At 40.9% G+C, this 11,985-nt stretch overlaps 7 protein-coding genes across 7 annotated transcripts; 4 read left to right on the top strand and 3 right to left on the bottom strand.

Annotated features, from left to right (window-relative positions):
- Positions 1-455: 455 nt before the first annotated feature.
- On the top strand, positions 456-1,538 carry ACT1 (actin; the record flags this gene model as incomplete). The annotated part of the gene is made up of 1 exon (XM_018364798.1): positions 456-1,538. One exon carries the CDS (start codon positions 456-458, stop codon positions 1,536-1,538), a length of 1,083 nt encoding a protein of 360 aa, XP_018222501.1.
- A 288-nt stretch (positions 1,539-1,826) lies between these two features.
- DI49_1616 (uncharacterized protein) lies at positions 1,827-3,449 on the bottom strand (the record flags this gene model as incomplete). The annotated part of the gene is made up of 1 exon (XM_018364797.1): positions 1,827-3,449. The coding sequence occupies one exon, from the start codon at positions 3,447-3,449 to the stop codon at positions 1,827-1,829; it is 1,623 nt and encodes a 540-aa protein (XP_018222500.1).
- Positions 3,450-3,752: 303 nt separating this feature from the next.
- FET5 (ferroxidase FET5) lies at positions 3,753-6,248 on the bottom strand (the record flags this gene model as incomplete). The annotated part of the gene is made up of 1 exon (XM_018364796.1): positions 3,753-6,248. The coding sequence occupies one exon, from the start codon at positions 6,246-6,248 to the stop codon at positions 3,753-3,755; it is 2,496 nt and encodes an 831-aa protein (XP_018222499.1).
- A 756-nt stretch (positions 6,249-7,004) lies between these two features.
- On the top strand, positions 7,005-9,020 carry LAM5 (Lam5p; the record flags this gene model as incomplete). Its single annotated transcript, XM_018364795.1, has 1 exon — positions 7,005-9,020. The coding sequence occupies one exon, from the start codon at positions 7,005-7,007 to the stop codon at positions 9,018-9,020; it is 2,016 nt and encodes a 671-aa protein (XP_018222498.1).
- A 40-nt stretch (positions 9,021-9,060) lies between these two features.
- Positions 9,061-10,086, top strand: OTU1 (ubiquitin-specific protease OTU1; the record flags this gene model as incomplete). The annotated part of the gene is made up of 1 exon (XM_018364794.1): positions 9,061-10,086. One exon carries the CDS (start codon positions 9,061-9,063, stop codon positions 10,084-10,086), a length of 1,026 nt encoding a protein of 341 aa, XP_018222497.1.
- Positions 10,087-10,350: 264 nt separating this feature from the next.
- Positions 10,351-11,115, top strand: SEC53 (phosphomannomutase SEC53; the record flags this gene model as incomplete). Its single annotated transcript, XM_018364793.1, has 1 exon — positions 10,351-11,115. The coding sequence occupies one exon, from the start codon at positions 10,351-10,353 to the stop codon at positions 11,113-11,115; it is 765 nt and encodes a 254-aa protein (XP_018222496.1).
- A 184-nt stretch (positions 11,116-11,299) lies between these two features.
- Positions 11,300-11,923, bottom strand: FMP32 (Fmp32p; the record flags this gene model as incomplete). The annotated part of the gene is made up of 1 exon (XM_018364792.1): positions 11,300-11,923. One exon carries the CDS (start codon positions 11,921-11,923, stop codon positions 11,300-11,302), a length of 624 nt encoding a protein of 207 aa, XP_018222495.1.
- Between the last annotated feature and the right edge of the window lie 62 nt (positions 11,924-11,985).

The raw sequence follows: 11,985 nt of genomic DNA, 5'->3' as shown, positions 1-11,985 counted from the left end.
CTTAGATTTTTCACGTTTACTAGCTTTTTTCTCCCCAAGATCATAAATTTACTGAATTACAATGGATTCTGGTATGTTCTAGCTTTTCCACTGCTTTACTACTCTAGCAAGAAGAATTGTGTTGTTTTAATGGCTCGAGAGCTCGTCTCCTTTTATTTTTTTTGTTATAGTTTTTTTTTCTGTTTTCCATTTCTTCCATGGCCTTTTGTTTTGGCTGATCTATTATTACCACGTATATTATTGGAATAAATAGGGGCATGATTTTTTGGAAAAAAAAAAATTAAAAAAAAAAATAGACGGGTTTCGTGTGGAGTGATTTTTCAAATCAAAACGCGTATTAATGCGTATTCTTCTTTGCTACTATTATGATATATCTCAATGTACTAACAACCATTTTTCTCCCATAATTTTTATGATTAGAAGTTGCTGCTTTGGTTATTGATAACGGTTCCGGTATGTGTAAAGCCGGTTTCGCCGGTGACGACGCTCCCCGTGCCGTCTTCCCATCTATCGTTGGTAGACCAAGACACCAAGGTATCATGGTCGGTATGGGCCAAAAGGACTCCTACGTTGGTGATGAAGCGCAATCCAAGAGAGGTATCTTGACTTTGCGTTACCCAATTGAACATGGTATCGTGACCAACTGGGACGATATGGAAAAGATCTGGCATCACACCTTTTACAACGAGTTGAGAGTTGCCCCAGAAGAACACCCTGTTCTTTTGACCGAAGCTCCAATGAACCCTAAATCAAACAGAGAAAAGATGACTCAGATCATGTTTGAAACTTTCAACGTCCCAGCTTTCTACGTCTCCATCCAAGCCGTTTTGTCCTTGTACTCTTCTGGTAGAACCACCGGTATTGTTTTGGATTCTGGTGACGGTGTTACTCACGTCGTCCCAATCTACGCCGGTTTCTCCCTACCTCACGCCATCTTGAGAATCGATTTGGCCGGTAGAGATTTGACCGACTACTTGATGAAGATCTTGAGTGAACGTGGTTACTCTTTCTCCACCACTGCCGAAAGAGAAATCGTCCGTGACATCAAGGAAAAACTATGTTACGTCGCTTTGGACTTCGAACAAGAAATGCAAACCGCCGCTCAATCCTCTTCCATTGAAAAATCCTACGAACTACCAGATGGTCAAGTCATTACCATTGGTAACGAAAGATTCAGAGCCCCAGAAGCTTTGTTCCATCCTTCCGTCTTGGGTTTGGAATCCGCTGGTATTGACCAAACCACTTACAACTCTATCATGAAGTGTGACGTCGATGTCCGTAAGGAATTATACGGTAACATCGTCATGTCCGGTGGTACCACCATGTTCCCAGGTATTGCCGAAAGAATGCAAAAGGAAATCACCGCTTTGGCTCCATCTTCCATGAAGGTCAAGATCATTGCTCCTCCAGAGAGAAAGTACTCTGTCTGGATCGGTGGTTCCATCTTGGCTTCTTTGACCACTTTCCAACAAATGTGGATCTCAAAACAGGAATACGACGAAAGTGGTCCATCCATCGTTCACCACAAATGTTTCTAATCTCTGCTTTTGTGCGTGTATGTGTATGTATGTACCTCTCTCCCTATTTCTAAACCGCCCACTCAATAAAATAAAAATATCAAAGTGTGTTCTGCGTATCTCATTACTCTTTTATGCACTCACTTTATTTACTTTTTGTACGTTTTCATTGATATAATGTGTTTTGTCTGTCTCCATCTCTTAGAAAAGTGCAAAAACTATCAAAAAAAAAAAAAGAATATATATGGATAATTATTACATAATATATTATAGTATTAATAAAAATTTTTTTATCTATTATACCGTATATCAAATAATCATCTCTTCATTGCTATTCAAATTAATAGGCTTATGCAATTCCCCTTCTTCCGAGGACCGTATGGAGCCGATATTGGAATTCGAATCTGGAGTCTTGATACCCTTCTCCTCATGCAAATGAGGGTCCACTCTGTTTTCAAACTCAAAGAATTTATCAACGTCTTCCATACTCATTCCCTTTGTCTCTGGGAACAAAAATAAAACAATTAACGTTATTATAAACGTGAAAGCCCCAAATATTATAAACGTTGTGCCCTTTAACGTTTCGATCATCACAGGACATAGAAACGTCAATATAAAGTTGCCCAACCATCCAAATGTTACGCAAATTGCAAATCCTTTCACTTTCACTCGTGACGGCAACATTTCATTTGTGTAAATCCAAGGTATACTAGAAAGGCTCATCGCAAAAATCCCAACAATCAGGAAGCACAATGCTAAGATCCACCCGCCCACGAACGGGTTTTCTCCAATAGACCAAACCAAACTCTTATTACCATCGATCGGTTTGGTATCTTGACCATATCTAACAAATAATGCACCAATAGTAACTAATAGCCCACTTATGGGGAATCCGCCCAGCACTGTGATTAGTTTTCTGCTTGTGTAATCGATAAACGTAATTGGTAATAAACTCAAAACCATATTGATGAAGTAGGGTATGGAACTTGTGAATAATTTCACATTTCCCTCGAGCCCCACAATCTCGCAAATGTAGGTGATATAACCTAGGATGATATTTATACCACTGAATTGAATCAATAATTGTAAAGTCATACCAAGAACCAAAGGCTTCAATGAACCACGAGGCAATTTTTTGCAGAAATTTAGATCGTTAACACCAATCCAAAAATCTCCTGCTAATTCAATCTTACTCATTTCCGGTACTGCATCTCTTGGCTGGCTTTCGTTAAATTTCTTGGCTAAATTGTGTTGAATCTCCTGGGCTTTACTCATCTGTCCATGCAGTACTAGCCAATGGTAGGATTCTGGTAAGGCGTAACTAGCTGCCCAAAACGCCACTCCGGGAACAATTCCTATACACCATGCAACACGGAACGCAAAATGTGACTTCCAAAGGCTCAATGCAATGCACAAGTAATGCATGACGAGAATCCCTATGGTTAAACACAATTGAATATAACTCATTGTACTACCACGTTTGTCGCGAGGAATAATTTCATTAGCATACGAAGCCACCAAGATCGAAAAATTCCCCAGTATCATCCCCTTGATCACTCGACAAATCAGTAAACCTAACAAGTTCCAAATACCGAAATTCAACAGTGTAACTATATTCCAAATTATTATTCCCGTTTGAAATTGGTAAATTCTACTATATTTATCATTCATCATACAATAAATAAGGCACCCAGCTATGCCACCCAGAGGAGTGGACCCCATTAATAGGCCTTGTTGCAATGGTGTTGGGTACTTGAAATATTCGTTGAATGTCTTGTTTGTGAGAAAAGTTGCTAATGACGGAACTTCGAGGCCCATGATAAATCCTATAAGGGTTAATATTGCCGTGATTTTGGCAACTTCGTAAGTTTTTGTGATTTTGATTTTCGGCATTTTGGGAAGTCTCCAAATAATAGATTTCATAGCCTTCATTACTGAATTAATGAGCACTATCAATATTTTTTTATTTTTTATTTATTATTTCATGAAGAATACTTCTTCATTTCCTATTTTTTTGTGACATTTAGACAAAACGTCAGACACAGCAGCGCAGCGAAGAAATTAAAAAAAGAAGTAGTAAACATGATTACATAGTGATTTTAATATAGAGAACAGATGAACAAATGGAAAAAGCGCATGACAAGTAATATTTACAGTACTAGATCTTTTAACTGAGCAAATTATCGATATGAATATATAGTTTTCTTTCATTTATTTTTTATTTTTGTTGTTTCATTAATTGCGAGGAACCTCTATGTCATTCTCAGCCAAGATTTCCCTTAAAGTATGGTACACTTTCTCATCGTTAGGGATCACTTCGCCAATACCATATTGAGCAATAGAGTACAGCCCCCATACACCAATAATAAAGGAAACAATAAATGCCACATATCCTTCTGCGGTAAATCCCTTAGGTAATGGTTTTGGCTGTCTTGGTAATCCATCTAAATCGAACCAATCGTTTGAATGACCTGCTGCATTACCAACAACGGGAATACCAGCAGCTTGACAAATATCGAGGTAGTTTTCATTAAGCGTTTCTCTTTCCTGAAGTACTGTAGGGGCCTCAATGAAGATTGATGCTAAACCTTGTTGCAAATGCCAATCTACGTGGCAATGGAAATACCAAACACCAGGATTATCAGCTCTAAATCTAAGCACAACATGTCCACTAGGTTCCAAAACCACAGTGTCTCTCACCATTGGCCTCTCAGGGAACGGTTGTAGTGGTGCGGATTCGTTATAAGGAACGGTCATCTTATCTTGTTCAGATTCATCATAGTTTTCATCAATATGAAAGCCAGGGGATTTTTGAACTATTTGGAAATTATGACCGTGTAAATGGAATGGGTGTCTGCCTGAGTCGTAATTGTTTAAAACAACTTCTATGATGTCGTTATGCTTTAAAAACTGCGCATTGATATTATCACCATAAATTCTAGAATCGGAGGCAAGCTTTCCTGAGGTTAGCAATGTAGTCAAAGTGGGGATCTTGGGGGTCACATAAGTAATATTATTGAAAAAAGCATATTTCACACCATCATCCAAATTTATCATTCTCACATCCATAACAATTTGATGATCGTAGTGGGAAAGTAAATCTCTTTCAACTAACGGCTCTAAATAAAAATCGTTTGTGGCACGGTCCAAATCACAATCTTCGATATTCAAAGCAGCCGCCTGTGGTAAAGCGTGACCGTATGTCATTTGAATAGTTTGGTTAAGTTGAAGCTCTGGTGGAACTACATCAAGCATTGTTTCATCCATTAATTGCATCATAGCATAATTCCTTGTGGGCATTTTATCTTTAGCTTTGATTAAAACACTCATTCTTTGCCCTGCAGAAAGGTATATTGAATCGGTAACGTTTGGTTTAACGTAAATTCCATCTACCTCTACCACAGTCATTTCATGGTCCTCGAGGATAATATATTGAGATACAAACAACCCTACATTTAGGAACCTGAAAAGATATGTTTCACCAGGTGTGAAATCCAAAGTCACATTCATGGTATTATTGAAAAGGATATTTTGAGGAACGGGCTCGGCACCTGTAGGATTATACCTGGATAAAAATTCTTCGGTAACGACATTATAGTTTTCATGGTAATGATCTGCTAAAATGACGATTTTTTCGTGATCGTATTGGAAGGGCTCTTCGGGATCGTGGATTATGAATGCACCCCTCATACCATCACCGTACTGGGCACCCATATGTGCATGATACCAGAATGTCCCCACTTGTTCAGGAACCGTAAAGTTGTACAGGTATGTTTGCCCAGGGACTATAGGACATTGAGTTACCATAGAGGGACCGTCCATCTGAAGTTGGTTCCCCAAACTGGTATTTTGGAAAAGACCGTGAAAATGCAGGGAGGTTGCAGTGCCGTCATCAAAGCCGTTGGTCAAATAAACCTGAACACGGTCTCCCTTTTCAACATGAATGTCTGGGAGTGGCCATTCGCCGTTGAAACCAATCATCTTCTTCTCGTGCAGACCATCGGGATTGGCCTTCACCCAGGAAGCAGTATAATTAAGCGTGTGTGTCTTGGCCACAGCGACACTAGCAGTCAGTATAAACCACACCAGCGAGCACGACAACTTCATTTCTTGTCCTATTCGGTATGGTGCTTTCTCCTTGAGTCGGAACTTACTTTTTTGGTTTGTACTTTTTGTGATCTTATGTAAAAATATACTAAAGGGTATATAGCGAAAGAGGGTGCAAAGTAAATATATAAGCCACAATGAGGTAAAAAAGGAAGAAATAGAAGGATTCAATGCTCTATTTTGACCTTGACCACCGTAAAGAAGTGTCTCGCTGAAAACGGGACTGTTCCTCAAGAAGGTCCAATTGATAATCAACTTATGGGCATCGATGCGACCTCTGGACATCAAATCGATGGCCCGAGAATAGTCGCTATGGTAGTGCTGGAATGACACGCTGAATGAGATCTCCCTGGTGGAGATATTGTTGGAGGCGGTTCTTACGTTGTCATCAGATGGGTTCGCACCAATCTGCGTGACAGTCCCGCCGTTCTTGACACACTTCAAGACATTGTCAGTACTCTTGAGTATTAGAAGATAAAGTCCATGCAGCCTTTCCTTCTGCTCGTTGTAGCTACATTTGGTAGATGAATTCTTGCGCCATCGAACTGCTGACTTTGTTCCTTTCGGAGTCTTGTGTGCCAATGAGCAGGATGTTGTTACTACCGAACTCTCTGAACACTGCATCTATCACCAGGTCAATGACTGCGACGCTAATAACCACAGTACAGTMGCCGTACTTGACGTAAGACAGTTGCACTGGATGTGCTAGATCAGCGGTTTGATCAAAACACCTTGCTCAAATTTCAATTGTAATGGTAACCTGTAAACGTAGTTCATATCCACCGCGTACTCTTCGCAAAGGGCCCCGTTACAAGGAGGCGATGATGCAAAGGGCATGAAAGGTTGTGAGTTGTAGTGGCTTGACCGAAACTCCTCGGTATACCTATTGGGCTCGGTGTTCACTGTGTTGCTCATTCTGTAGTAATTTAGAGACATTTTGTCACCTCTCGATGATTATTCTGCTGGATTCGTGGCCTACGGTAATGGACTTCGTGGGCAAGTTCTTGTGAGCTTCCTCATCCGTGTAGTACTGAATGTTTGGCCCTCAGATTAGCTAGGCCTCGCCTGTACGTTCACCCAGTATGGCGTAGTGATCTAGGGTCTGGGAACTTCTCGAATATAAATGGATTAATCTCAAAAATTTCTGCCTTGACGTTGGTTGGGCTGGAGCAGCTGAAACGATCAACCCCCACTCTCATTATCCATGTAAAATACTGGGTTTGCATACCCATCCAGAGAGCTCGCGTAATCGTGAATAGGGGGGAGTTCTTATTCTTGCCTTTTTTCGTAATGCATCTTAATAATTATAATAAAACACTCAACTATATCCCTATTCAAGAAAAGAGTGAAGAAAGCAACTACACAAAAAGATAGGTGGTAATGTCGGATGTAGATAATTGGGAGCCGGTGTCTGATGGCGAGGATACAACAGATTCTGTGAAGCAATTGGGTCCTCCCTTCGAACATACCAATGATGATGACTGTGCCAGCGGTGGTGAACGTGGGTTGCTGAAGGATGTGCCCCTAGAGGCAGAGATCACTGGTGCACGCAAAGAACTCGTAGTGATCACGAATCCCAGTACTGCTGATGGTCAGTCAACTGAAATCAAACACGACCAATCGATGACGTCTTCGACGTCATCGTTCTTTAGTGGGATGATCTCTTCGTTTAAATCAAACGTACAATCCCCGACTTCTAGGTCAACTACTCCAACTTCACCAGTATCCCAGCCAAATATCATATCTCATAGGAGGGAGCCTTCCATAGGCTCCAAGAGAAGGTCCAGCCGTCGTATCAGCAACGCTACCATTGCTGAAGTAGGTTCTCCACTACAACAAGTAGAACAGCCTGATGAAGTCAAGACCAGGCGCACACCCTCTCTACTGAAAGATGACATTTATGACCACAAGCGGTTCGTGGAGGAAAGGTATCTGGACACGCCTTTCCACTACGCCTCTGAGCAAAGGAACAAGGATTTCCATGAATCATTTAAGTCTCTGCCCGGGGAAGATAGGCTGTTGGATGATTTTAACTGTGGACTCAATAGAGAGTTGCTTTACCAAGGGAAGCTCTACATTACTGAATCACACCTCTGCTTCAACTCCAATATTCTTGGTTGGATCGCTAAAGTGCTGATTGCATTCGAAGATATTACGTTTATGGAAAAGACGTCGGCTGCTGGGTTATTCCCCAGCGCTATATCCATTGAAACCAAGATGGGAAAAACCCTTTTTAACGGATTTATATCCAGAGACACCGCATTTGGTCTAATGAAAGAAGTGTGGTCAAGAACCCTGTTGCAAAAGGACATAGCCAGCGAAAGCCGCAACTCTAGCAACGATAAATCAGGCAATGGTAAGGAAATCGACGATGCAATAAACTCCATCGACGAAGACAATAATGATAAAGATATTAATGATAACGACACTAACGATAACGACAATGACATCGGCTGTACCGACGAAGCCTCCTCAAAAAGCAATATTCCTTCCCTGGACAAAGAGAAAGCGTATAAACTACGTAGTGATTCACCGTATCAGTATGATGGTCCACTATACCATCATTCAACAAGCTTTCCCACCGAACTAATGGCCGCCAACGAATTTGTTATCAAGGAATTACCGTTCAATTGTGCACCAGGTATTCTGTTTGAGATTATGTTCAATTCTGAACAGAACGAGTACCTCTTGGATTTCTTACGAGGCCAGGAGGGCTCACAAATCACCAAGATTCCCGATTTCACGAGCGTTAATGGAGCTCCCATGCCATTGAAAAGAGAGTATTCGTACGAAAAGGCATTGCACTTTCCTGCGGGACCTAAATCAACGACATGTTATGTTACAGAAGTAATAGAAAGGACAGACCCAGAGACGTATTACGAAATTATCAGCAGCACACGCACACCGAACGTACCCAGTGGCGGCAGTTTCTCGACCAAGACAAGGTATTTAATTCGTTGGAACGATGAAATAACCTGTTTGCTACGGGTGTCCTTTTGGGTAGAGTGGACCGGTTCCAGCTGGATTAAAGGGATGGTCGAAAACGGCTGTAAAAATGGCCAACTGGAGGCTGGACAGCTGATGGAACGTATTCTCATCAAATTTGTTAAGGACAATGTCGAAGAATCTCAAATTGTTATCAACAAGGAACAAGAGGAGCCAGAGAAGGAACAGTTGGAAGAGAAGCCAGCGGAGGCAGACGTCGAACAACCAAGAGGAGTTATTGCCGCCACACTAGCTGTCGCAGAGCCTCAAGGTATCAAGGTCACCACGGAAACGTGGCTGTTCTTATACTTGATTGCGATCATTCTGCTACTGTTGAATCTGTTTTACTTGCGCTCAATTGCAAGTTCCCTCCGTCAACTAGTGAAGCTGAACCTGGTAGGACTGAAGTAGTGATGTGTATCTTTTACATACCAATATATATTATTTCTGTATGGCAACGGTAGTAACTACCTATAAAGGGCGAAACAAGCCGATTTCAGTGGCAAATGGCAACTCCACCAAGAGAGACGAAATCGAGAAAAAACACCCAACAGGAGAAGCTTTCGAGATGAAGTTAAGAGTCACTGGTCCAGGCATCAACCAGGTCATTACCTTGAAGCAGGACGCCACAGTCAACGACCTGATTGAGCATGTCGGAATAGATGTTAAGACGTTAAGGTTTGGATACCCCCCTCAACGGATCAACCTACAAGAGGAAGAGGCTGCTATGAGGCAAACCCAGCTAGATGAGCTCGGAATCAACTCTGGTGAAAGGATCACGCTAGAAACTTCCCAAAGTAACGACAGTTTTAGCATGTCGCCACCAAAACCGAAACCAAAGAGAGTTTTGAAGAGCACAGAAATGTCCATTGGTGGCGGTGGAGAGAACGTTCTATCAGTCCATCCTGTTCCCGATGACAACTCATGCCTCTTCCATGCTATCGCCTACTGTATCTTCAAACAAGATAACGTCCGTGCCCTAAGAGAGATGGTCTCCAAGGAGGTCCTTAGCAACCCAGTCAAATTCAGCGACGCCATTTTGGACAAACCCAACCGAGAATATGCCCAATGGATATTGAAAATGGAGTCCTGGGGCGGGGCCATCGAGATCGGCATCATATCTGACACACTCGCAGTGGCCATTTACGTGGTGGATATTGATGCTGTCAAGATTGAAAAGTTCAACGAGGACAAGTTCGACAATTACATCCTGGTCCTGTTCAACGGTATTCATTACGACTCCTTGACCAAGAATGAGTTCAAAACTGTTTTTGACAAGAAAAATCAGCCTGAATCAGATGATGTTTTAACGGCAGCTTTGCAACTAGCCTCTAACCTGAAGCAAACTGGCTACTCCTTCAACACTCACAAGGCTCAGATTAAGTGTAACACCTGCCAGATGACCTTCGTGGGCGAAAGAGAAGTTGCCAGGCACGCTGAATCCACAGGTCACGTCGATTTTGGCCAAAATAAATGATAAAAGGCACTTTTGGCGTTTATCGGTATACTCGTCACGGAACACGAAAAATATTAAATACATTCTTTTTGTCGTTGATGAAAAAAAAAAATACTGGAATATATTAAAAAGTACCGTTTTTTTACGTGTTCTTTTCATTCTTCCCAATTTATTGTTTATTTTCTTTTGGCAAAGCATAAAGTTCTTTGACGAAAAAGAAATTACTAACTCCCTTTACTACTTCTTTCTCCTTCTTACCTAAATTTACTAATAAAACATACAAAAATGAGTATTGCTGAATTCGCTTACAAGGAAAAGCCAGAGACTTTGGTTTTATTCGATGTTGACGGTACTTTAACCCCAGCCAGACTGACTGTTTCCGAAGAAGTTAGAAACACTTTGATCAAGTTGAGAAATAAGTGCTGTATCGGGTTTGTTGGTGGTTCCGATTTGAGCAAGCAATTAGAACAATTGGGTCCAAACGTCTTGAACGATTTTGACTACTCTTTCTCTGAAAATGGTTTAACCGCCTACAGATTGGGTAAGGAACTGGCTTCCCAATCTTTCATCAACTGGCTCGGTGAAGAAAAATACAACAAATTGGCTGTGTTCGTTTTAAGATACTTGTCGGAAATTGACTTGCCAAAGAGAAGAGGTACTTTCTTGGAATTCAGAAATGGTATGATCAACATTTCCCCAATCGGTAGAAATGCTTCCACCGAAGAAAGAAACGAATTCGAAAGGTACGACAAAGTACACCAAATTAGAGCTAAATTCGTTGAAGCTTTGAAAAAGGAATTCCCAGACTACGGTTTGACTTTCTCCATTGGTGGCCAAATCTCCTTTGATGTCTTCCCAGCTGGTTGGGATAAGACCTACTGTTTGCAACACGTTGCTAAGGATGGTTTCAAAGAAATACATTTCTTTGGTGACAAGACCATGGTTGGTGGTAACGATTACGAAATCTTTGCTGACGAAAGAACCATCGGACATTCAGTTCAATCTCCAGATGACACCGTCAGAATTTTAACTGAAATATTCGACTTATAATATCTGCTCTTTGATGTTATATGATTATGCTTTTGTTATTTGTTGTTTCTTTATTCCCCCCCATATATATAATAAATATACTCTCACTACGTTATTGAATGTGTACTTTTACTGAACTGTGTTTCTACAAAATATAAACGCTGTTTTCGAGTTTTGATCCTGCCTTTTTTCCCACCTACCATTACTACGTCAATAGTCTCATGTATGCTAATACGAGTGCAAAGGTACCCGTGCAGACACCTATCAACCATTGCATGACTTGAGTCTTTACAGAATCAATTTGCATTTTCATGTTGGTCACTTCTTGCTCGATTTTTGTGTCGATTTCCTTTATTTTCAAGTCATGATGACTACTTTCTTCCCTAATTCTACCTTTTTCTAAGGACAGATCTAGCTTAAAGCCTGCGTTAGTCTTTGTAATTTCTTCTCTTAGTTTATTTCTCAACTTCTCCAGATCATTTTTCACACTCTCGTATTCGTTTTGGATGTTATGAAATTCACTTCTATCAGCACTTAGTAGCTGATCTCTCAACTTCGCGAAATCAACACGCTGTTGGTAACTTAGTTGTGTCAATTTTTCTCTCTTAGCCAGATCTTGTGAGACATGATACACCCCGCCCCTAATAGCTTCTGTCATTATTTCCACTATCGTTGTTGCTTGATCCTCTTGAAATTTACCTTTTGCAATTAGTAAATCTTTGAAGTGATTGGTGTTTGGAATATGAACAGTTTCAAAATCATTGCTGAATAACAACGCACTTCTATGGAAAACACGCCTTGTAGGAATTCCAACAATACGTTTGAGCATTTTTATTCAATTACACTTTGCTCTACTTTTTACTCTCTTTGACAGATCTTTATTACTCTTTT

This window comes from Saccharomyces eubayanus, chromosome VI (genome assembly GCF_001298625.1).
Source record: "Saccharomyces eubayanus strain FM1318 chromosome VI, whole genome shotgun sequence".
In the NCBI taxonomy this organism is placed as follows: Eukaryota; Fungi; Ascomycota; class Saccharomycetes; order Saccharomycetales; family Saccharomycetaceae; genus Saccharomyces; species Saccharomyces eubayanus.
The sequence above is the reverse complement of the archived record's forward strand: the minus strand, read 5'-3'. Positions and strand labels throughout refer to the sequence as shown.